Here is a 26,168-nt window from a genome sequence, read left to right as displayed (position 1 = left end):
AATCACAGAAACACAGAATGTTAGGGATTGGAAGGGACCTTGAAAGATCATCTAGTCCAACCCCCCTGCCGGAGCAGGAACACCTAGATGAGGTTACACAGGAATGTGTCCAGGGGGGTTTTGAATGTCTCCAGAGAATGAGACTTCAGAACTCCCCTGGGCAGCCTGTTCCAGTGCTCTGTCACCCTCACTGAGAAGAAGTTTCTTCTCAAATGTAAGTGGAACCTCCTGTCTTCCAGTTTGTACCCATTGCCTCTTGTCCTATCATTGGTTGTCACTGAGAAGAGCCTCACTCCACTCTTGTGACACTCACCCTTTATATATTTATAAACACTAATGAAGTCATCTCTCAGTCTCCTCCAAGCTAAAGAGACCCAGTTCCCTCAGCCTTTCCTCATAAGGGAGATGCTCCACTTCCTTAATCGTCTTCATGACTCTGCACTGGACTCTCTCCAGCAGTTCCCTGTCCTTCTGGAACTGAGGGGCCCAGAACTGGACACAATATCCCAGATGTGGTCTCACCAGGGCTGAGTAGAGGGGTAGGAGAACCTCTCTCGACCTACTAACCACCCCCCTTCTAATACACCCCAGGATGCCATTGGCCTTCTTGGCCACCAAGGCACAGTGCTGGCTCATGGTCATCCTGCTGTCTAACAGGACGCCCAGGTCCCTTTCCCCTGCGCTGCTCTCTAACAGGTCATTCCCCAACTTATACTGGAACCTGGTGTTGTTCCTGCCCAGATGCAAGACTCTACACTTTCCCTTGTTATATTTCATTAAATTTCTCCCCACCCAACTCTCCAGCCTGTCCTGGTCTCACTGGATGGCAGCACAGCCTTCTGGCATGTCAGCCACTCCTCCCAGCTTGGTGTCATCAGCAAACTTGCTGATAGTACACTCTAGTCCCTCATCCAAGTCACTGATGAATATATTGAATAATATAGGCCCCAGTACTGACCCTTGAGGCACTCCACTAGATACAGGCCTCCAACTAGACTCCACCCCATTGACCATGACTCTCTGGTTTCTTCCCTTCAGCCAGTTCACAGTCCACCTCACTACCCGATCATCCAGTCCACACTCCCTCAGTTTAGCTGCAAGGATGTTGTGGGAGACTGTGTCAAATGCTTTACTGAAATCAAGACAGACCACATCCACTGCTCTGCCATCATCTGTCCACCTAGTTATGTCCTCATAAATGACTATGAGGTTGGTTAAGCATGACTTTCCCTTGGTGAAGCCATGTTGACTGCCCCTAATGACCCTCTTATCCTTGATATGCCTTGAGATGGCACCTTTCCAGGGATGTAGGTGAGGCTGACCAGTCTATAGTTACCCGGGTCCTCCTTCTTGCCCTTTTTGAAGACTGAAGTGACATTTGCTTTCCTCCAGTCCTCAGGCACCTCTCGCATTTCCCAAGACTTGGCAAAGATGATGAAGAGTGGTCCAGCAATGACCTCAGCCAGCTCCCTCAGCACCCGTGGGTGCATCCCAACCGCACCCATGGATTTACGGATGTCTAGATTGCCTAACTGCTCCCTAACCCAGTCCTCATCAACTGAGGCAAAATCCTCCATCTTCCCGCCTTCCTCTGGGGCCTCAGGGGTACAGGGCTCCTCAGGACATCCTCTGGCAGTAGAGACAGAGGCAAAGAAGGCATTCAGTAACTCTGCCTTCTCTGTATCTCCTGTCACCAGGGCACCCACCTCGTTCATCAGTGGGCCTACACTGCCTCTAGTGTTAGTTCTATCTACCATGTATTTGAAGAAGCTCTTTCTGTTGTCCTTGACCCCCTTCACAAGGTTTAATTCTAAGGAGGCCTTAGCTTTCCTAGTTGCCTCCCTACATCCTCTGACAACAGCCTTGTATTCTTTCCAAGTGGTCAGTGCCTCCTTCCATGATCTGTAAACTCTCCTCTTCCACTTGAGTTTGCCCAGCAGTTCCCTGTTTAACCATGCAGGTCTCCTGGCTCCCTTCCTTGACTTCCTACGTGTCAGGATTATCTTAGCATTTACCTTAGCATTTCCACAAAAATTTTACTAGCAAAGGACATGATTGTAAGTTGCATCTCTGATACTTCTCTAAACGATACCTCTATCTTGTTCCATTTAGTCGTATTTTTGATAGGATACTTCTCTCATTCTCTTGTTGGCTAGACAACCAATACACAAGAGCAAGCCCATCAACAAGATTTTATTTCTTACTCGGGCTACACCCAATTCCCTTGCAGTGTGCAAGGTTCAGGGTGGGTATCTTGGAGGAGGATAAATTATAAAGCTGTAAAATAATGTTCCCTTCTGAAGGTATTCCCACAGGTCCTGACGTACCTTCCCTATTATTCACTACTTTATCATGTTCCCCTAAGTTGACTGTCTCCCTTTAAAGAACAACAACAAAAAACTTTTATCTTATATATATGCAATTATACAAATATCTACAAATTCTAAGTGTAAATTCATGTAGAGGGCAAAGAAAGAACCTCTAAGACACTGGCATTCCTTTAATAGCTTCTAAGATGGCTATCAAAAATTCATTTACTTTATAAACTTAAAAATGTCTCTCTCTAACTTAAACTGTAAGTTGAACAGAACAAAAGGTTGCCATCATACTGGTACTGTACTTACTTGCAGGTGTTACTGCAGAACTTGCATGTCTCACACCTGGATTTCCTCAGATTCATGAAATTGACTGGTATTTTCTCTCCTCCTCTTAATTTATTTATCTTAACACCAAATATATGTTTACAAAGTACTGCCCAGGGTGGTTTTAACACTGTTAACAGATGCCAGGCACTTGAGACTTGCATACAAACATTGGCTGCACATATAGGTTAGACACATCCAAGATTTAAAAGAGACAAGGAGACGATTTTTACCTTTGTTGTGCCTTCACAACTTGGATATACATCTGTGAACAAGCTCTACACTGGCTTGGTTAATTGCTGACAGCATCCCCATTGACAACACATGTTGAAGCAGGGGCTAACATCTGGTTTTCCTCAGTGTATTTATTTGCAGTGCAGCAGCTGTGCACCCAGTCATCCTCCAGGCAGCCAGCTCAGAGCCCAAGGGTGTCTGCGCAAGCAGCGGCTGCTGCAATTACCTTGTAAATAAAGCCCAAACTGCTGGGTTTCTTGAGGACTTTTTCCTTGCTTTCAAACTGTTCAGCCACATCTAAATCACTGCAGAGATGAGATGTTATGTAACATAACAGATGCTGCTTCACCCAGACCCAGCAGGCAGAGCATCCCGCAGGATGAGAGTCTGAGCCTGAGCACTCTTGATAAAGTCCAGGGCAGTACAAAAGATGTAGCACAAGGCTCAACATGAGGATTTGCCACAAAATGCACCTTGGAAATGGCATAATGACTCAGCCTGCTGAACAAGCACTGCCCACTGCTTTGGGGTGAATGAAGAAATTGTGGGATGTAAAAATGTTTCACAAGACTGATAGCAAGAAAAGGAAACATATTATAATTTATTATATATAAACATGTAAGAGTTGAATTCAGGGTCACTAAGGTAAATGAACTCAAGTATTTCTTAATGTAAGTATTCAAAAATATTAGTCAAATCACCTTTGCCCATCACCATTTAACATCTTGAAGTTGTTATTTTAGAAGTCTCAAGATTTGTATTTGTCTTCTTGATTTTGTGTCTAAGTCTCATTTTGACCAGAGCTGAAATGTCAAGAAAAATTAGCAAATCTGTCAAAATCTGCACAAAGTTATGGAAGCCAGCATTGCTGTGGGATCACATCAGGAACACAACTTCCCTCACTGTTAGTTGTCTGCATACAGTAACTCTTACCTACCACGTCTGACTCTTAATTTCTCAGAAATACCTACAAAATGCACATGGCAAATAAATGAGATTGACCAAAACTGCTGCACTGTACCCAGTGAAACAAAATCCACTTGTTTCAAGACCACAGAACTTCTGAGGAGAACCCTTTTGTTAGTGGTCACCACAATTCCAGCGTTTGAGCCAGAATAATAGGAAGAAATGAAGAGGAGTATGTTCCAAGCAGTTGAAGTAAATTTTGAGAGATGCAGAAAAACACTCCTTCAGCCCGTAATAGTATCTGGGTAAGCTCCTACCATCTAGACATTAGATCAGTTAATGGAAGAACCTTGTTTGCTGTTGCTTAGACCTAATTACTCTCAAGCTCAAATAAAACTCCTCCTTGTTTATACTCAGAGTTCTCTGACCTTCTTTTAAGAGACATTCCAAAAACAACATTTAAGTTCAGTGCCACCAGCGCAATAGAGTTTGCATCCTGCTGTGATACTGACGAAGGGCAGAACCAGAGAAGAGGCATGTACTTATCCGCAGCTAAGCAGACATTTTGCAATAGTGGGTTTTCTCCTTCAAATCTTCCACAGTTTCTTTATTGCATTACTGTGTTATAAACTGCAGTTTAATAGCATTGTTTTTGTTTTTGTTGACTGTTCTAATGAACAGAATCCGATTACTGCTCTGTCACTGAGAGATTGAACCTGGCACTGGTCACCTTTACCTCTGTCACTCATCATTAGCCAGCTAAAACGTTTTAATTGAAATAATGGCTTGAGACAATAATGCCTGTAAGGCATTATAGATAAGGACTGTGAGGAAAAAAAAAACAAAAACAAAAACACCACACCACAACCATGGACCCGTGGTCTGGGTGAGTTAAAGTGATACAGCATTTTTGTAGCTTTCCTCACATTATGGAAAGGTCAGGGGATTTTGCTCTTCTGAAAAATACTATCCATTTATAAATTGAAGGGACATGCTCAGAATTTTAACGGGAGCACTACAACAGAGATAGCTAAGAGCACACTACTTGAAACAGTTCACAACAGGCTGGCACAACACTATCAAAAATGCTGAGCATGCACAAGAGAACAATAGTCAGTTTTCCTGCTTCATTGTTTTCTTCTCTATAAGACAAGGTACACAGCACACAGATTGCTCCAAGAATTGTCTAGGTGCCAATACTTCCGAAAACCAAAGAGCTACAAGGACAATGAGCTACTGCCACCCGACAATACCTTATATTAACTTAGCCTCTCACCTAAATCTGTATGTTTTCATGGGGAAGGTAACCTTTTAACTTCTCTAATTTGGGCCACCTTTACAAAGGTGCTTTAGATACCTCACTCCATCTCACGGAAGAAAGATATAAAAATTATAGTTCAGAACCTAAAAACATCATAGAGCTGCATGTCTGTAAATTGTTACTCTTGGTTATTCTCAATGCCTTACCTCCATGTGCTGAACAGTAGAGTGAAAGGTATCAAAGCAACTCTTTTTTTTATGCATGTTGTCTGACTGTGGGAGGAGATATTCTCTCTTCCTAAACTGTATCACTGTGCAGCAACGAATGCCATTAAAATTAGTATTATTGTCTACAACATTAGAGAATTAAAAAACAAACAAACAACGACAAAAAAAAAACAGTTTCAGAAACCCCAAGGAGCAAAAAAGCCGTTATCAATCTGCCCATATGTTTAAAATATACATTTACATAAAGTATTTGTACAAAGGACATAGCACTTCTGCCTAGGATACGGCACTCTATGAGCAAAAATCCCCCTGCTCCAGAAGGGGGATTGGACTAGATGATCTTTTGAGGTCCCTTCCAATCCCTAACATTCTGTGATTCTGTGATAATTTATTTCTGTTAGCATTTAATTGTCTAGCTGAGGCAAAGAGTTTTTCTCTCTGAGCACTGGTTCTGTAAACTGTCACCAAGGTCGGTATGAGCGTCACCATGAGTTAATGCAACTTTACATGAACACAAGCTCTAGTACCAACTTTCTGTGATCCCTCCTCCCTGACAGTGCTCCCAAATGATTCATTTGCAGTATTTACCCAGCAAAAACCCAAACAACAACACCCCAAAAAAACACCACACCACAACCCCAAAACACAAACAACCACACAACCACACACCCACATTTAACACATCCTTTGTTATGGCCCCAGGACACACTGAAGAGTTAAAGTTGATTGCATTATTATTATTATTATTATTATTATTATTATTATTATTATTATTATTGTTATTGTGATCTGTAGTGCAGTATTATCTCACACTTTCAATGTCAGGGCCTCCTTTGGCTTAGGTCTTCCTATTCAGCTAGTTTACAACCTTGGCTGCCTCAAAACACAACAGAGAGAAGAGACAAAGGAAATAAAGATAACTGAGATAAGGTAGTACTACAACAAACATACCATAACATTGGAACAAACAAATTTAGCACAATGAACTGGCTGAGGAACTATATGGGTAGTTTACTAAAAGCATCCTTTTAGGCATTATTATTACAAAGAGATATACAATCAAACAGAACACCAGTTAGATTTACTCTGAAGAAAAGTTTTGCCTTCCAGACCCAGCAATGTTGGAAAAAAAAAAAAGGCTAAGCTATGTCTGAAAAGTTTTGCATAATTATGCAGCAATTGCCTCAGAAGAGAAATGCTTGTTTGTTTTGCTAAGTCTTGCATGTTCTCAAGCAAAGAATTCATTTTTTCAGTCTCCTGAGAAAAGTCAATGCTCAAAACACAAATATGCGAACTTAAAATAATAAACAGACTATCATTCCCATATCTAGCCATTAAAGAGTATCATGCAATTTCCCAGATTTTTCAGTACCTGACGACCCACAGGTATCGATCTACAGGTCACTTCTCACAGCAGCTAGCAAAGCCCCCAGCAGAGCCACCGTGCACTCATTCCACAGCTATCAATTTCTTTTCATGTTTTCCTTGATCTTCAGCTAAATATTGTCACCCAGTTGCACCTAATAACTATGGATTTACACTGAGCATATCTCAGTATTACTTTCAAATATCCACAAAGCTGTGTCCCAGTGACACTATGGAAATTCCTATCATCACCATAGCACACGTATACAAGTAGGTCAGTGTATACACATGTGCACAAGCAGGCTAGATACCACCAGCTTGTAAAGCTTACAAGGATTTGTGAATATTTTATCTATTATAACTGAAAAATGAAGATAAATCCCACCACTTACCAGCATCCTATATAATCACTTACAATGCCAGGCAGCTTTTTGCTGGTATCCCAAAAAGACCACTTCATTTATTGACAAGCAGCTCAGGATGAGCTGAGATATCAAAGGCTGAGAACATACATGTCATTCAGAGAAGTGCAAAAGGGAACCACTGAATAAGGCAATCTCCAAATGACTGTCTTCGTCCCATCTCTAAGTGCAGGCAGGAGAAAGTTCAAGCTAAACACAGCGTAAAAACACCAGTGTTACGAAAGAAAAATGCTACCATTAGATTTGTACCATTCTGATATGATGTGTGAGGAAAAAAATAAGGTGAATGAAGAGCACAGAGGGAAAAAAAAGAAGTATCTGAGGTGTAAAATAAAATAGCTTACACTCTCTACTTTCCTAACTGTGCTCACTTTTTAGCATAACTCACTGATTCAGCCTCTGGCCAAGCTAGCCTGATAAAAAATCAACTCATATTGAAACAAAAGAGGTGTGTTTCTCCAATATTTAATTCATTCAAACACAGATCTATCACTCAAGCAAACAGGATGCAAGTTTATATGCAAACTATCCAGATAATCATGATGCACAGTATGTATCGACTGCTTGATCAGCTGTTGCCCTAAGCAGCCAACCGACTAGACTGCATTCAACGTTTTATACATGAATTATACTATCAAAATAAAGACCAGCTAGCTGAGAGGCAGGAGTTTACATAGGCATCTTTCCTTCCCCACTCCCCTCACTCTCAGCTGAGTTCTAGGGTGGAAACTGAAAAACATGAAGTTGAAAGTAATATTTCTAAGATTAACAGGTTTCAAATTAACTAAAACTGCATGGAACTCTTTAACCACCTGAACCATGAAGTGACAAACAGTGGTCACCATCATAACCTAATCTTTGTGACTGGAAGATGCCAGAGGCTCTAATGAACCACAGCCAGACACTTCAGTGTCAAGCCAGTGTTAAAAAATAGCACATCTATGGTGTATTTTGCCATATACAACTGTCACCAGCAGTAGCTCATGTTGTCTCAAACTTTCAAGACTGGATTATCCTCTCTTCCAGGGATGGTCTGCACTTTGTCTTCCTCCATCCTGTCCCCTGTCCTCTCTTCTACAGAACCACACACAGACCTCCTACAAAAAGCCTGATCCGCATCATTTCCTTGAGGAGTTCCATGTTCTCCAACCCCAGCAGCTAGTGCTCCTGATGCCATCAGGAGCCCATTCTTCCTTACACCAAGTCCATGCAGTTGAGTCCCATGGGTGGGTTGGGGACAGCAGCCCCACATACTTGCTAGGAACATCTTTCTGGCAGTGGGAGCAGCACAAAGAAAGACAGGGGAGAGAGGAAGAGATGTGGGAGAAAAAGATGAGTTGAATTCCCTCAGGTAGCCTTGTCCCTGAAAATGTTTCACTCTCTTTCTCCACGCATGCTTGCTCTTCCCATAAATAATATTAACATGGTTTCTTGACTAAGTCAATGCAACTCCTCTGTGGCTCGAGAGGCACTTTCCAGCATCTGTTTTTTAGCTTATTCAGAACTCAGGATCTCCACAACTGAGATGTTGATGCTCGCTCCTCTTTCTGTTCCCTTACAGCACTCCAGCCCCAAATACTGTTCATACTAATGGTGTGCAGAGAAAATACAGTTTTTAAAGGACTTCACACTGACATTACGTTTAAGGAAGCTGTTTGAATAGAAAATTGACAGGACAGAACAGGTTGCACAAAATACAAGTGCATGAGGGGGTTATTTAAAAGAACACTAGACTTTCATGGTTTAAATACCAACGTGCTGTAGTACACTCGCATTGACCACTAAAGTCAAAACAAAAACACAAACAAAAAACACAAACAAGGATCATACAACAGTACATAAACCTTAGAATCAGTCTGTCAGGCAATAAAGCTAGTAAATTAGATGAAGGTTCATATTTTGACAAATCATCTCACAAGGCAGCAAGAACCTTAATATCTAACCTAAGTTTACAAGGATGAAATAGGTTATCAGCCCAGAAAGAAAATCATGTTAAGTTCAAAAATGGCTATATAAAAAATAAACTACTGAAACTATGATGAGATTAATCAAATTTCCTCAAGAAATTGAAGCTCGGTTTAATTACGACTGGTTTCAGAAACAGAACTGAGAACTTTTTAATTGCATCCAGACATTCTCTGTAAACAGAAACCAAAGGAAGGTCTTCAGACCGCTATGACAGTGCTCAGCAAACTTTCCTAACCATGATAAACTTTGTCATTGTGAAGTACCTGCTACAGAACTGAGACAAAACACAAAGGCAAGCAACTGCTGTTCTATGAAGGGCAGTGAGAAAATATGGCTTTTTATCTTTAAATAACAGAACTACTTAACTACAGCTGTCAGTTGTGCTATAGAGAAAGAAATTGTGCCAGTGGGATATGTGCCAAAATCACCCAGATTATTTACACACACAGAACAGTAACTTCTGCAGAAGAAAAGCCTTCTCAATTGACTAAATTATGCATAAGACCTAATTCATTGTCATTAGCTGCTCTGTAAGAGTTTGCTCTGAGCAAACTCTGCTGGTTTATGATACTACACACAGCACTGGAAGTTTACATCTGGGACTACCAGGGCTGTATAAGCCTGCATTGCTCAGGCTGCCTCCTTCAGTAGTACAAACCTGCCTACTTAGGTTTTTGCCAGACTTCGCTACCTTTTGGTAAGACCACCTCCATTCACTCCCTAGCTGTCCTTCTGTCCTTGCATACTCCTGAGATCATGTTAGACAGCCTGAGCACACCCAGGATGGAGCCAGAGCAGTGGGATGCTCCTCACAGCCTCTGGGACTGTGGGATATGTGCCAAAATCCTAGACCTAGACTTGTATCACTGTGGTGATGAACATCTTGCTGGAGACTGACACCATGATCACTTGCTACAGGGGAGGAAACATGCTGAATTGTGTGTCTGTAAAATTACTTTTCTCCTTGATGGTGTCAAAGAGTAGAATCAGCAAATCAAAATTCACAAGTACACAGAATGGGAACTTTTGGTAATCTCTTGATGCTACAAGAAAATTAAAGAAAAGAGTAGTCAAGGAGAAGACACAGAGGATGAAGACAGCGGATGCAGATGCATCCTAGCCTCATCTAGGTGTTCCTGCTCCAGCAGAGGGACTGGGCTAGATGATCATTTGAGGTCCCTTGCAATCCCTAACGTTCTGTGATTCTGTGATCTGTGGTCAAGATGATCAAGTAAATTATTTTTAACCGAGTCTTCATGGAAGAAGAGCAAAAAACTGAAACACTCTTTCCATATAGTAACCTTTGATCTGCAAAATTAAAAGTATTCCAAGACAGCAAGTTTGCAGTGTCTATGTTAGCAGTCTGAACAGTGATATGCGGGAAAGGTTTACCTCACAGGGGCAAAAGGATGCTGGGACAGGAATTAGCAGGGCTCATTTGGAGAGCTTTAAACTAGACTTGAAGGAGGATGGGGTTGTAGCTGGACTTGCATCAGTGGGGCAGCACTCTAGAATTGGTGAAGACTGGGAGGCCTCCCATAACCCTAGGGTGAAATCAGTGTGTTCAGCTAGCTCTCTGAAATGCCTGTACACCAATACACACAGCATGGGGAATAAGAAGGAGGAGTTAGAAACCTGTGTTTGGGCAGGAGATGATGACCTGGTGGCAATTACGGAGACATGATGGGACAGCTCACATGACTGGAATGTGGTCATGGATGGCTATGTCCTCTTCAGGAAAGACGGGCCAGTCAGGCATGGTGGTGGAGCTGCTCTGTACATGAGAGAGCAACTACAATGTATTGAGTATTGTCCAGGCACGGATGAGGAGCGAGTTGAGAGTCTATGGGTGAGAATTAAGGGGAAGGCTGGCAGGGGTGATACTGTTGTGAGTGTCTATTACAGGCCACCAGATCAGGGTGAGGAAGTTGATGAAGCCGTCTACAAGCAGCTGAGAGCAGCCTCACAGTCACAGGCGCTGGTTGTTCTGGGAATTTATAACTTCCCTGATGTTTGCTGGAAGGACTACTCAGCCAGCCACAGCCTAGGAGGTTCCTCCAGTGCATTGATGGTAACTTTCTGTTGCAAATGGTGGAGGAGCAGGTGAGGTGCACTGCTGGACTTCATCCTCAATAACAAGGTTGGTTGAAGTGGTAAAGGTCGAGGGCTGCCTTGGTTGCAGTGACCATGACATGTTGAGTTCAGGATCTTGTGTGGCAGGAACAGAATAGCAAGCAGAATTGCAAGCCAGGACTTTAGCAGGGCAAACTTTGACCTTTACAAACAATTGCTATGGGAAATCCCATGGGCAAGGCTGCGTGAAAGTAAAGGGGCCCAAGATAGTTGGTTAGTGTTCAGGGACTGCTTATACCAGGCTCCAGATCAGAGCATCCTGATAGGAAGTCAAGGAAGGGAGCCAGGAGACCTGCATGGTTAAACAGGGAACTGCTGGGCAAACTCAAGTGGAAGAGGAGAGTTTACAGATCATGGAAGGAGAGGCTGGCCACTTGGGAAGAATAAAAGGCTGTTTTCAGAGGATGTAGGGAGGCAACTAGGAAAGCTAAGGCCTCCTTAGAATTAAACCTTGTGAAGGGGGTCAAGGGCAACAGAAAGAGCTTCTTCAAATACATGGCAGATAGAACTAACACTAGAGGCAATGTAGGCCCACTGATGAATGAGGTGGGTGCCCTGTTGACAGAAGACACAGAGAAGGCAGAGTTACTGAATGCCTTCTTTGCCTCTGTCTCTACTGCCAGAGGATGTCCTGAGGAGCCCTGTACCCCTGAGGCCCCAGAGGAAGGCTGGAAGATGGAGGATTTTGCCTCAGTTGATGAGGACTGGGTTAGGAAGCAATTAGGCAACCTGGACATCCATAAATCCATGGGTCCGGATGAGATGCACCCGTTGGTGCTGAGGGAGCTGGGTGAGGTCGTTTCTGGACCACTCTTCATCATCTTTGCCAAGTCTCGGGAAACGCGAGAGGTGCCCGAGGACTGGAGGAAAGTAAATGTCACTCCAGTCTTCAAAAAAGGGCAAGAAGGAGGACATGGGTAACTACAGACCGGTCAGCCTCGCCTCCATCCCTGGGAAGGTGATGGAACAACTTATCCTCGGTGCCATCTTAAGGCATATCAAGGATAAGAGGGTCATTAGAGGCAGTCAGCATGGCTCCAACAAGGAGAAGTCATGCTTGACCAAACTCATAGCCTTTTATGAGGACATAATGAGGTGGATGTATGATGGCAGAGCAGTGGATGTGGTCTACCTTGACTTCAGTAAAGCATTTGACACTGTTTCCCACAGCATCCTTACAGCTAAACTGAGGGAGTGTGGACTGGACAATCAGCTAGTGAGGTAGACTGCGAACTGGCTGAAGGAAAGAAACCAAAGAGTCGTGGTCAATGGGGTGGAGTCTAGTTGGAGGCCTGTATCTAGTGGAGTGCCTCAAGGGTCAGTACTGGGGCCTATATTATTCAATATATTCATCAATTACTTGGATGAGGGACTAGAGTGTACTATCAGCAAGTTTGCTGATGACACCAAGCTGGGAGGAGTGGCTGACACGCCAGAAGGCTGTGCTGCCATCCAGTGAGACCAGGACAGGCTGGAGAGTCGGGCGGGGAAAAATTTAATGAAATATAACAAAGGAAAGTGTAGAGTCTTGCATCTGGGTAGGAAAAACCCCAGCTTCCAGTATAGGTTGGGGAATGATCTAATAGAGAGCAGCGCAGGGGAAAGGGACCTGGGGGTCCTGTTGGACAGCAGGATGACCATGAGCCAGCACTGTGCCCTTGTGGCCAGGAAGACCAATGGCATCCTGGGGTGTATTACAAGGGGGGTGGTTAGTAGGTAGAGAGAGGTTCTCCTTCCCATTTACTCTGCCCTGGTGAGACCACATCTGGAATATTGTGTCCAGTTTTGGGCCCCTCAGTTCAAGAAGGACAGGGAACTGCTGGAGAGAGTCCAGTATAGAGCAACAAAGAGGATTAAGGGAGTGGAGCATCTTCCTTATGAGGAAAGGCTGAGGGAGCTGGGTCTCTTTAGGCTGGAGAAGAAGAGACTGAGGAGTGACCTTACTATTGTTTACAAACATATAAAGGATGAATGTCACAAGGATGGAGACAGGCTCTTCTCGGTGACAGCCAGCGGTAGGACAAGGGATAATGGGTTTAAACTGGAACACAAGAGGTTCCACTTAAATTTGAGAAGAAACTTCTTCTCAGTGAGGGTGACAGAACACTGGAACAGGCTGCCCAGGGGGGATGTGGAGTCTCATTCTCTGGAGACATTCAAAACCCGCCTGGATACATTCCTGTGTAACCTCATCTAGGTGTTCCTGCTCTGGCAAGGAGATTGGACTAGATGATCTTTTGAGGTCTCTTCCAATCCCTAATATTCTGTGATTCTGTGATTCTGTGCAATAGTGCAGAACAGCAGAAGATCTGCAGAGTAAAACAGTTGTATTCTGAATACTCAGTATCCATACTATATTCATACTATATGCAAAACGGGTTTTATTTCAGACTTGCTGTTGTATCTTACAGGTTGAACATCCAATTAGGGGCTGGAGCTCAAAAGATGAGCTCCTAGAGCATTATTTCCTATGTAGTCTTATGTAAAAAGACTACATGTATATGTATATTCTCTGAGCCTGCTTTGTGATGCACACCATAGAGCAATAACTAGGATCAATCCGAAGATTTGCTCAGGGTACACGCTTGATCCACCAATACACTAATGTAAATGGATATCTACCAGCACCTGTAGAGTGACTAGGTTCTAGTCAAGTGCTAGACTAGATTCTGACAAACCTAACAAACTAAAAGCACCACTGCAGGGGGTTGCTCAAGTAAACAATGAACTCAACTTTCTTAAAAGAATTCTAAGCTTCTCCTGGGTCTAATCTTGTTTGTCAAAAAACATGCAATTTAGCAGTACAGATAAGAAAATGCTGTGGACTTCGCAGTTTGTAACACTAATATCAACTGCCACCTATACATTTGGGTTCTCCACCAGTTATTTCAAAAAACCCAGGACTCCCTTGCACAAAGTTTTGCCACCCTGACTTACCTTTTTCGCCTCTTCAAGGGCAGTTATCACATTTTGCTGAAGAGACAGAATGAACTTTCCCTAACACCACTCTTTCACAATGGTTAAATAAGATAATGGAAAAGCTTTCCTTAATGATGCATTGCTTTGACCCTTGGAAAATGAAATGGCTCCTGTAGGTAGAACAGAAAACTTCTTATCAAATCAACTTTCAGACCAATTAGGACGTATCAGTCAGTGAATTACAACAGTGTCCCTGCTGCCTGGGCTACCAAACTATCTCACAACATCACGCAGCTGCTTTCTGTCCTGTTTACTGTGTATTGCCAAGTTTTATTTGAAAAATCTAGAAGCAGAATGGTTGTCTCCACCTATTCGGCTCATATTCCTTTACAGTAGCTATGAGAGTAGTTGAATATAAAAGGAAGAATCCTATGATGGCAGATACAGAGGCGGATGATTGAAAATATGAACGAAGATGTTCATCACGTAAACTGACAGGGAAATGCCCCGGATTCCCTCTGCCTGAGTACATCCCAGAGAGGGTGGTATCCCTCACAGTCCTCCCATGGATGGGTCCACTCCATTTCATCATGCACAGCTATTTCATCCATACCCGTTTTTTGTTTGGTTTGGGTTTTTTATTTGCCTGCTTGTTTGTTTTCTCTCCAAATTGGCATTACTATAGAACTATTAGATCGGTAGTGTTCTCCAAAACATAGTGTCTCCTTTGGCAAACTATTTCTATCACCAGTGTCTCAATTAATTAAGAAAATAAGCAAGTTTGATGACACAACCTCATAGTTTTCGCATAGATATTTCCATCCTCGTGCTTAAGGAGTCCTTGCAGGGAAAAAAAAAAAATAAAGCTCTGAGCAAAGAAGCTGTCACGACACAACCTCCAGCTCCAGGAGGGCCTTTCACATTTCTGGTCTAAATATTCCTTAGTACCATGCATTCTACAAACAGTGTGTGACAAAGTGTTTTCATGTAGCATTTTTAAGTTGGGAAATTTTCTTCTAAAATATTTATTTTTAATCTACAAGGTTCCCTAAAATTTCAAGGACTTCAGCAGTTTTCCTTACTAAACCAAATCCACCCCATAGTAAACCATCCTGTTCCTCAAATGTCTCTTCAGAGAAACCACAAACCATTTTTTTAGCCTTTAAATAAATTAATGAAGACTAATTATGAATAGATTTTCATTAAATAACACTTAGATTAGCCAATTCTTTATTTTTATTCTTTGCTTTTCAACAAACCAAGTGGAATCTTCAGATAAAACATAGTCACTTCAGAGAACAGTGACTGTCAGGGTTGCAAAGGCCTCTGCACTGCTATTCCATCATTAGGGTTTTTTTTTACTCTTCAAATTTTAAACCCTACTAATTAAATCTGGATAAAAAATGGGTAGAACCGCTGCCAAAGAGGGTCAGAACACTGCAAATGGACAGCTTTTCCTAACCTAAATAAATAAATAAACAGAGTAGAGAGAGCTGAATGGCGCATCTACAACACATTTGTTTGCATCCTCACATCAGCACAGCAACTCTTTGCTTCTTCTGTGCTTACCTGCTTAGCCTACGGCTGTTGAGGCTAACTCAAGCATGAGTTTGTACATGAGGTTTGTGCTGTTCTACAGTCATGCACCAACTGATGCCTTACTCACCTAAAGGCAGTAACAGTAAAGACTCAGTTGGCTGCACCTCAGGCAGCTCAAAAACAGTGACTTTCTGAAGGAACACACAGCAAATAAGGAGCAATAACAAATCTAGTCTCCAAGGAGTGACCGATTTTAAAAATCACGTACTTCATTTTCCAGTGGACAGGAAAAGAGATTTCTGCAGCAGTTTGGCACATCAGCAGGAGTTTTCAATCAGAGCAAGAAGATACAAAACCCTACTTTTGTCACCTGGCTGCAAGGTCAATGATTTACAGAGAAGCGTGTTGGTAAAAGGCAGAGGTGAATCAAAAGTCATATGCAGTAGCTAAAGGAAAGTGACTGAAGAGAGGTGTTTAGTCATTAGTAACTTTTGTACATGTATATTATTCCAGCCTCTGTGTGAGGGCATGAAAACAGGGTGCTTTGGAGAAGATTTAGTGCAAAAGGAAGCAAATACACAACAGGTTTCTTACCACCACCCTGCCACTTGCCACTGTCTGTGAGCAGCAAAGAGCAAAGCACACAATTTAATATGACATAGCACTGCTTCTCTCTTCCAAGTGCTGTTTCAGAAAAACATGCGGGCTATGCAGGCCTGTAATGATTATATTCCCATGGCAACCATGAAAAACAAGGCTATATTAAAAGCTGTTACACTAACTCTTTCACTTCAACTCATTCAACAGAGGGAACCTGTAGCACTACTCCTGGACAAAAACATGCCACTCCAAATGTTTCCCTTCGAAAAGCATGAACAGATAGTTACCACTGGTTAATCTTCTGTAATCAACTTTCACTGTGAAACACAGGACAAGTTAAAAATTGGCCATAACACTGTACAGAATAAATTGTGCTTTATAGAAAAGCCACAATTGATTTTTGCTAATCACATAAACATACTTAAAACATTCAGTAATGATTTGGCAGTTTGTTATCTGAGAATCCTCCTTAGGAAATAAATGCCAATTATTTTGTCTGCTACATTTTGTAAGGCATTCAAATTGCACACTGGATACCTTGATGTAATGGTTAAACAGACATCTAGATTTATATATAAAGTGAAACTAAAAGTCATGTAAAAAAAGGATTAATAAAACCATGTTTTGCAACACATATTGAGTAATCTGTTTGCAGTTCGACAAGAAATAGTAGTTGGATCTGTGGATGCATACATACTTACTATGCACTAAGGAGTTTTACATACAGCACAGGAGCTATCACACTGCATACCTTCCAATACTAACAGGCCAAAACCCAACTGTTTGATATGTCAAAGGCGCAGGGGAAAAAAAAAACAACCAAAAAAAAAACCAAAACCCCACAAACAACAACACAAAAAGAAAAAAAAAAAAGACAAAAAAAGAAAAAAAAACCAACCAAACAAACGAAAAAACCTACAACCACTACTGCACGTAGACAATATTTGGACATGTGGATCTCAGAACGTAACACATGAGAGAGAGAGAGAGAGAGATTCACTCTGGGCAGGCCCGGTGTTCTTCCAGCCAGGATTAGATTAAAACCATCAGATTTCCACCCAGTGCAACAAGCCTTCCAGGCCTGCTGCCCGTTTCTGCCAGGATGCTCATGCTCTCAAATCCATACCTGTGCTGAATGAGGAACTAGACATTTACTGCACAATTCAGCTGCTTTCAGGCATTTTTTCCTTTATGTTTCTACCTGTTCTAAAGAGAAGGCACCCCAAAATTTAAATTATTCTTTTGTGACAAAGGGTCTCTGTATACGTGAGGCACACACAAGCCTCACCTGCCCAAATATTCCAGGGGCTCCAGTAAGAATTACACAGGTTCAGGAGATGCTGGAACTGGACAGCAAAAGAACCAGAAAAATAAAATAATAAAATAAAATGAAATCATGAAAATAAATAATAAATAAAATAAATAACTAACAATAAACAATAAAAATAATAAAATTATAAAACAGATAATTAACTAAATAATAAAAACAAATAGATAAATGGTAAGACAAATAGTGAAGTAATAAACCAATAAAAGTCAAACATTAAAATAATAAATTATTGCCTGCAACATGTGTCATTCAGCCTGAATCATGGGGACTCTATTCAGCCAGCTTTACCGAGCTGGTTGGGATGCACTCGCACCTCGGGCTTCCCGGAGGAGACTCGCTCCGGCCGCGGAGGAGGCGAGCTGCAGCCCAGCCTCTACCCCACAGCCGCCGCCGTGATGCTCCGTCCGCCACGCCGGTACCGTCACCTACCCCGAGCCGGGCGAGCTGGCGGCTGTGCGGGGCGGTGGGCGATGGCACCCAAACCGGGATGCTCGGCACCTCATGGACTGACAGGACCCCCCGCCGCTCCCCCAGGCCGCCGCACCCACCTGAGATGCCGCCCCCGACCACGATCACGTCGTATCTCTCGGCCATGGCGCTGCCCCCCGCACCCGCCTCTCACTCCCTCCGGCGGCCGCTCCCGTCCGGCTGTCGCGTCCCTCGGGCGGACCCCAACACCGCTCCGCCCCGCCGGTGGGCGACGCCTCCCGCCGCCCCGTGCGAGGCCGAAGACTGGCGGGGACGCGCTCAGCAGCGCTCCCGGGGCTGTGAGGACCCGGGCGGGGCCCGCGGGGTGAAGGTGCGCACTCCGCCGGGTGAGGATGCCCACCCTCCCGGGTGAGGACGCGCACCCCAGGACGAGCAAGCAGTGCTGTTGCTGTTACCTCCCGGTGGTGGCTGACCCCTCGCACCGGCCCCACTCACCCACAGTGAGAGCCATGTGTGTTGCACTCATTTCTCCAACCTCTTACAGAGTCTGGAGAGAGAGCATGCCCCTGGTTGAGGAGAGCATCCCACAAGGTACAGAAGCCGCAGGTTGGCTGCTCTCCTCTCTCCAAAGGCTGTGGAAATGTTGGATGCTGCTTCTGCACTGCCTGTGATCACCAAAGTGACGGCAGAGAGGACCTGCGGCTGCCAAGGCTGGCGGAATGGAGCTTGGAGGACCAGTTAGGGCTTTCCTTATGAGCATCTCAAAACAAACAGCATGTTGTGGCAATCACAGTTTGTGCTATGCAACAGTGCCATGCATCAACACTCCTCCAGATCATCCTCCACACCAAGAGTGGTCTGCCAGGACCCCTAAGAGACTCACCCACAGGGAAAAGAACTGGCTTATCCAGAAACAAAAGTGTCATCAAACTTATCTGGAGCCCTTAGGCTGGTCCCCTACACACGCAGCAGGGTTTTCCATCACTCAGGTTTCTACATGAGGGTGGCTCCAGGAAAACAGGCTTTGGGCATGGTCCGAGCATGCAAATACGTTTCATAAGGTGTATCTGGACAGATTACATCCAGCAGTCATGTCAGTCATAGCTGACCTTCCACACTCAATGAATGGGCTCATGGCAGAAGGGGGTCAACGACAGTTGCTCAGTCTGTGTCACTCTCTGTTTCCTGGAGCTGTACATCAGAAGACACAGGCCTTGAGAGTCTGGATAGGATTCCTTATCCCTCCTTCACGATATCTCAAGTGATAGTTTGTCATGTACAGGGACAAGTGCACCTCTGATGGGAGTCATAAATATTGACTATATCAGGTTCAGTCCTGCCTTTTTAGGGAGAATGGGAAGGGAGAAAATATCAACTACCTGCAAAGGTAATAGTTATTCATGGTCCCATCTTATCTTTCACTGCTGGGAACTGTTCCTGTTGTGTGCCATTCCCTGTGTCCTGCCCAGACATTGCATGACACTGTGCTGGTTGGCATGGTCCAAACAGCACCAGCAGGTGTGCTGACAGACAGTGGGTTGATCACAGGACACTGCCTGAGCATGTGTCCTGGACATACTTGGTTTGCTGTATCTCATGCACAGTGGATGATTCTTCACTCACAGACGCTAAGTTCAATGTCCAGTGCTAAGGCCCTGGCATCTTCATGACACCCCAGGATGCACTGCCCTTTTTCTTCCAAGTATATAGTGTTCAAGGTCAGGTTGGATGGGGCTTTAAGCATCCTGATCTAGTGAAAGATGTCCCTGCCCATGGCAGAGGGCGTTTGACTGGATTATCTCTTCTCTGGGCAAACTTTTCCACTGTGTCACTACCCTCATGAATAAAAAAATTCTTCTGTAAAAAAATTTTTCTATATGCTTTCACCTCACTTTCCTCCCCATCTCTGCTTCATCTCTCATTCCTTAAAGAGGTGCTCTCCATAATTCTCCTGTCCTTTTTTTAATCCGTTTTGCAGCACTCTTCACCTGGATACTTCCCCTCCTTGTATCTTATCCACTCTTTCTCCAAGCCATGTGTCAATTGACAGATGAAGTCCAACCTTTAGGATGAAAGCCTCCCAAAGCCTGAAGAACTAGTGAACTAAACTCCATTGTTTCAGCATTATATGAAGTTTGGGTTAAAGGAAAGATTAAATTAAACAAACAAAAGCAACATCAACAGAAGGAAAAAACAAACAAACAAATAAACAAAGAGAGAGAAAGAGCAATATCTAGCTGAAACAAGTTTATCACAGTTCTCAATATCTGAAGTATGAAATAACCATTTGACTTAACTGGTATCTTTATTGCTTTGTGACTGTTAGATTAATTATTGCAGTGGTGACACCCAGAAAACACATGCAGCACTTATCTTTCATGGGAACACAGTTCCTCTGTGCTCACAAGTATTTTCTGGTTTGGCTGGAAGAAGGCATACCCAGATGGGCAAAGGATGTCAAGAGTGCTAGGGACTGATCCATCATCTGGAGGGACAAGTCACCTCTTGGAAGACACAAGGAAATTCATCGTAAGGCAAGGGACATGTGGTACTTTCTTTTTATATGTTTAGCAGAATGCTGCATTTATATTTCTGAAGTTCAGGCTGGTTGCTGGTAAGAGGAGAAATCAGGGTAGATAAGGGGAGAAGAGAAAAGAGGAAAAGAGGAAAAGGAGAAGGCAGTGGTCCTAATTTATTTGTCTCTTGTCTGTGCACATTTTCTTTGATCACTTTTAGTTTTCTGAATGTGAGAAATCAACCAATATACTTCCACACTTGAACTGGATTACTTTCTGAGGATGCTAGTCTCAAGAAGTAGCTAGTTAGTACTTATGTTCTTTTTGATGGGGTCAGCAATAAGCTGCATTGCCATATGTAATATGTTTAATGTTTCAGATATTTCATTGTATATGAGATTTCGGTCTCATTTCATCACTGTAGTTATGAATATAATAATTGCAGTTAGGTGCTGTATCTGGAACAGCAGTTCCAGGCAATTTTAGACATTCAATTCTATTTTGTGCTGCTGAAGTCTGCTTTGATCAAAACCAATCTTTTGCTTTAAAAAAATATGAAAATTTGTGAAGAAAATTTACAGTTCCTCACCCCATTATTTTTCTATTGCTCTCATTCCATATCCTAGGTTTGCTCTCTAGATCCTAACCTAGCTGCTTGCTTACTCTTTCTGTGTACTTTTAGATGTGATCTCTTTCTTGTTAAGGTCATATATGTATCTACTTCTTACAAAAGAAAGTAGTTTAATGAGACCATCTACATTTTTACTTTTATTATTGCATTTCTATCTAGAAGATACATGAAGACAAGAACCTTTACCTCATTAAAAGTATCATAAATATCTCACTCTGAAAACAGTTTTTCTGAGTGACACTTGCCTAGCCTGAAGCAGTGCTATATGATTAATAATTTATAGGGAGAAATTCCTTACTTTTGAGAGAGGTGGTTAATGGAGAAGAGAGAAAGAGGTCTCTCCAAACAACCTGAATAAAAAGTTACTGGGAGACTAATGCAACTGAATTAACAGAAGATGAATTAACAGAAGTTTTTTAGTTTCTACTCAGAAATACATGTTCTTACTCTGATTAAAAGAATCTCTCTGATTTTGAGGATGGTTAAATCAAACCCCAAGAACTCTTCCTATCAAGAGACACACAATTATCAAATGGTGGTCAGAAATAATAGTTGTAGAGATTATTTTAAACCCCACATGAAACATCCAGAGATAGGGAAGGCTATTCCAAAAGCAGAAGTGTGTAATTTTATTTGGGCTATTGCTGAAGGTAGCTATGGTTACATCTATGTGCTCAATGCCAGGTGCCACATATTCACAATGTCCACAATACATAACACTTAGTCCTGTGATTCCTCTGGACCATATTTTCCCCCTGTGGCTCTAAAGAGTAATAATTTCTTTTTTTTTTTTTTTTCTTTTTTTAATAGGAATGTGTGAAACAGAGAGGGCTGTATTGCCAGCAGCTGGGGTACATGGTACATGCCCTAAAGTCACATGAAGGTCCATGGGAGTGTCTGAGGGCACAAGGCCCTCAAACGGCTGTTGAGATAAAACAAACCAAATATCTGGGTCATTAAGTCTGTTTTTCTGCCACCATGGTCATATCATATAATCTCTCTGGTTAATAAATCTGGCTCAGTCTAGAGCAGGTCAAATCTTCTTCAAAGCCAGGTTGGCAGTTTTTCTGTCCTCTCTTCCACAGTAAGTCAATTTCAAATGTTCGTTTTTTCATCTCAGTCACTTCTGCTTCCAAAATGTTTACACCTCGATGATTTTAAACAGGTATCATATTCCCCTTTCTGCTTTTCTGTTTGCAAGGTTGATGCTTGTTAAGCACTTTAGTAGCCTTACATACTGGGGTACATATTTGCTGATCCTAACAGCTCTTTTCTACATCTATCTGGGTCCAAAGGTATCTATCTTCAACAGGTATGACTAGAATGCTATGGGTAATTCTAAAAAAGCCTCCTTGATGGCAAAAAGGTTTGGTTGGTTGGTTGGCTGGGATTTTTATGTCTGGAAACATTTCACCTAATCATATAAGGATTCTGCTTCTGGTTTTTATGACCCCATTACTTCTCTTATCCCATGTGGTTCTAATTAATTAAACAGATGAAAAGTCTCCTATGTGGATTTTAGTGCATTATGCTTTGAATGCATACTGTTAGAAGCAAAGTAGGCTTTTTGAGAAAACAGAACAACTGAGACCCTCCACATTTTCTCGGCTTGGAAGAGAACTAATCTGAGACAAAATATATTGTTTTCATAACTTTTGTTAGGCACTTATACAGTGTGGCAATAAGATGGCATAAATAGCTATGATGTCTGGTACAAAATCTACTGACAGCCCTGGACTAAATTTTGAGAAAAAAAAAAAAAAAAAAAGTGGAAATTTCATGGGTCAAAGCCAAAGATCTCCAAATATACAAAGACTAAGAGGTAGAATTTAGGCATGTGTTTCATGACTGTCTGGTCAGTGGCTGGTAAAAACACAGTATAGCATTTTAAATCACACATCCTCTCAGCTTCTGCTCATTAAATAGCAGTGCACTTAATAAGCCAGCTTTTCATTGTTTGTTTTGTGTTACAGTCCCTCTTCATCATATTCAGTGGGAAAGTCTCTGCTTCAGAACAAGCCAGTTTTCACTGCTGAAATTTCCTGCTGGCAGGTAATACATGCTGACATTGCCTTTAATCGAGGTGGCAGAATGGATTCCTCTGTTACCTGCAAGCTGTATTAGCACTAGGGTGCTTCAGTAACAGCTTTATGATCAGAGCCAGGAATTTTTCTGAATTCTTGGGTGTGGATGCAAACTCCCACTGCAATATGTCCATGTCAGAGAGCCCTGGGTCCTACCTCCCACCCTTCCCCACCGCTGCAACCATCTCCTACTGCGCAGGGAGGAAGCCTTGTCACACAAGATAGATGGGCACCATGGCACACCCCAGTGGGTACCAGACCTTCATAACAGGTCAGTGCACAAGGACCCAAGAGGTTTTAGGCTGCTCGATGATCAGAGGTTCAGGCTCAGGAGCACAGGTAAGCCTAGATGCCTTAGGGCATCGCAATCACATGCAGAGAAGCTATGTGAAAAGATAGATAACAAAGAGTTTGGTTGTAAAGACTAAGACTGCATGTTCCATTGGCCATGAGATTGCATCCTCCATCAGCCATGAGCATACACTTAGACTCGGTGTTTTCAGCCACCTGGTGAATTTGGTGCTTGTACTTCATTACTGGTTTGTGATGGAGAATCCTTTGAAGGTAGCATGAACATGGCTTGACTCCTCTCTAGTCTTCAACCAGATCATGTAATCCTTAGGGTAAGTACCCTTATGTCTGCTAATACTGATATTACAGAAGACAGGCAAGTTTACACACATTTTCAAACATATATTTTACATAATTTCAAATTTCTCTGAAGCAATCAGTGCAGAAATTGTGAAAGCAGATGTCAGTGCTTTTGAAATGCTGTACAATTAAATGAGCATAAGTTCCATGCCAGGCTTTCCAATAAAAAATAGCCTGCTGCAAGGAGTCTCAGGAAGTTGTCTAGTCTGTCCCTTTGCCCTGTGGCAGCATCAGCCGTGACCAAAATGTGTCTTGATTAGCAGTGAATGTTAACTGGAGAGGCTAAATGTTAATAGCCAAGGTTTTTAATCCATCATAGAACAGTCTGACATTAATCTAGAGCTAATAAGCAAAAATTGAATATTTTATCAGTCAGATTCCATTCAAAGTAGGACTGATCATTAAACATAAAACCTACAAGATTAAGCCCATTAGAAAAAATAAGTGAATGTAAACACATTACTGATGAGCACACAGGGCCATAGCGCAAGAACAGAACAAGGGTCTGAGTGCCATGTCACAGACAGGCTGGCAGCTGCCTGGGGCTGTGGGCCTGAACTGTGGGCGTTCCCCATGGGAGGGCAGCATGGCAGGGCCTGGCAGCCCAGACCCATCCCACCCACAGCCAGGAGCAGCCAGGGGCACCAGGGCAGCCCCAGCCCTGGGTATCAGGCATCTCCCTGAGGAGAGGGCCAGGCTGAGGCCAGGCCGGTGGGCCCAGCTTGGTGGGGCATATGGCCAGGCAGGGCAAGGCTGTGGGGAGCTGGAGAATGGCCCTACTGTGGTGGCACTTGGGTGGGGGCTGATGGTCCCAGGGGATGACGTGAGATCCTGGGCTACAGGCAGGTGTGGGGAGCCCTGGGAGGCATACCTCAAAACACATGACAAAATAAAACACTTTCATCCTTTTAACAAAAATGACTGCCATATCCTTTGCCAGTAACCTAATCCAAAGAGTTCTTGAAGAGTGTTTTCTTACTGAATAATGGCAGGTGACCTTTAATTTTTCTTAATCATACTGTTCCTTCTGCTTTGCATCTAAAGAAGTCACAGCACACCATTTCCATCTATCACTTGAAAGATAGCTCACTCTTGGTCTGGCTGCTGCCAGACTTCATCAATTCACTGCTAACTCCAAAGGAGTTTCTAGGTTTGCATTCCTCTGGTTTGTTTTTCTCTAATTCTGTGTTTCTCCTAATGCCTGGTTCCCTAATTGTTACCTGTGGTGAAATATCACAGTATCACAGTATGTTTGGAATTGGAAGGGACCTCAAATGTTCATCTAGTCCAATCACCCTGCTGGAGCAGGAACTCCTAGGTGAGGTCACACAGGAACATGTCCAGGCGGGTTTTGAATGTCTCCAGAGAAGGAGACTCCACAACCTCCCTGGGCAGCCTGTTCCACTGCTCTGTCACCCTCACTGAGAAGAAGTTTCTTCTCAAATTTAAGTGGAACCTCTTGTGTTCCAGTTTGAACCCATTACCCCTTGTCCTACCATTGTTTGCCACTGAGAAGAGCCTGGCTCCATCCTCGTGGCACTCACCCTTTATATACTTATAAACATTAATAAGGTCACCCCTCAGTCTCCTCCAAAATAAAGAGACCCAGCTGCCTCAGCCTTTCTTCATAAGGGAGGTGCTCCACTCCCTTAATCATTTCTGTTGCCCTGCACTGGACTCTCTCCAGCAGTTCCCTGTCCTTCTTGAACTGAGGGGCCCAGAACTGGACACAATATTCCAGATGTGGTCTCACCAGGGCGGAGTAGAGGGGAAGGAGGACCTCTCTCGATCTACTAACCTTGTAATACACCCCAGGATGCCATTGGCCTTCCTGGCCACAAAGGCACAGTGCTGGCTCATGGTCATCCTGTTGTCCACCAGGACCCCCAGGTCCCTTTCCCCCACACTGCTCTCTAATATGTAATTTCCCAACCTCTACTGGAACCTGGGGTTGTTCCTGCCCAGATGCAGGACTCTACACTTTCCCTTGTCAAATTTCATTAGGTTATTCCCCGCCCAACTCTCCAGCCTGTCCAGGTCCCGCTGGATGGCAGCACAGCCTTCTGTCATGTCAGCCACTCCTCCCAGCTTAGTGTCATCAGCAAACTTGCTGATAGTACACTCTATTCCCTCGTCTAAATCATTAATGAATATATTGAATAATATTGGCCCCAGTACTGACCCCTGAGGCACTCCACTAGATACTGGCCTCCAACTAGACTCCGCACCATTGACTACCACTCTCTGGCTTCTCTCCTTAAGCCAGTTTGCAACCCACCTCGCTACTCTATTGTCTAGACCACACCTCCTC

At 43.2% G+C, this 26,168-nt stretch overlaps 1 protein-coding gene across 2 annotated transcripts in view; it reads right to left on the bottom strand.

The window, feature by feature from the left end:
• Nucleotides 1–18,250, bottom strand: part of LOC102088179 (amine oxidase [flavin-containing] B) — a 56,749-nt gene extending 38,499 nt beyond the window's left edge. For both annotated transcript variants that reach the window (XM_005501652.3, XM_005501653.3), the window contains exon 1: nucleotides 18,095–18,250. In XM_005501652.3, the coding sequence (XP_005501709.2) occupies nucleotides 18,095–18,140 (46 nt within the window). In that variant the 5' untranslated portion in view covers nucleotides 18,141–18,250. The remainder of the gene's footprint in view (nucleotides 1–18,094) is intronic.
• Between the last annotated feature and the right edge of the window lie 7,918 nt (nucleotides 18,251–26,168).

Source organism: Columba livia, chromosome 1 (genome assembly GCF_036013475.1).
Source record: "Columba livia isolate bColLiv1 breed racing homer chromosome 1, bColLiv1.pat.W.v2, whole genome shotgun sequence".
NCBI classification, from domain to species: Eukaryota; Metazoa; Chordata; class Aves; order Columbiformes; family Columbidae; genus Columba; species Columba livia.
This window is presented reverse-complemented; position numbering and strand designations above follow the sequence as displayed.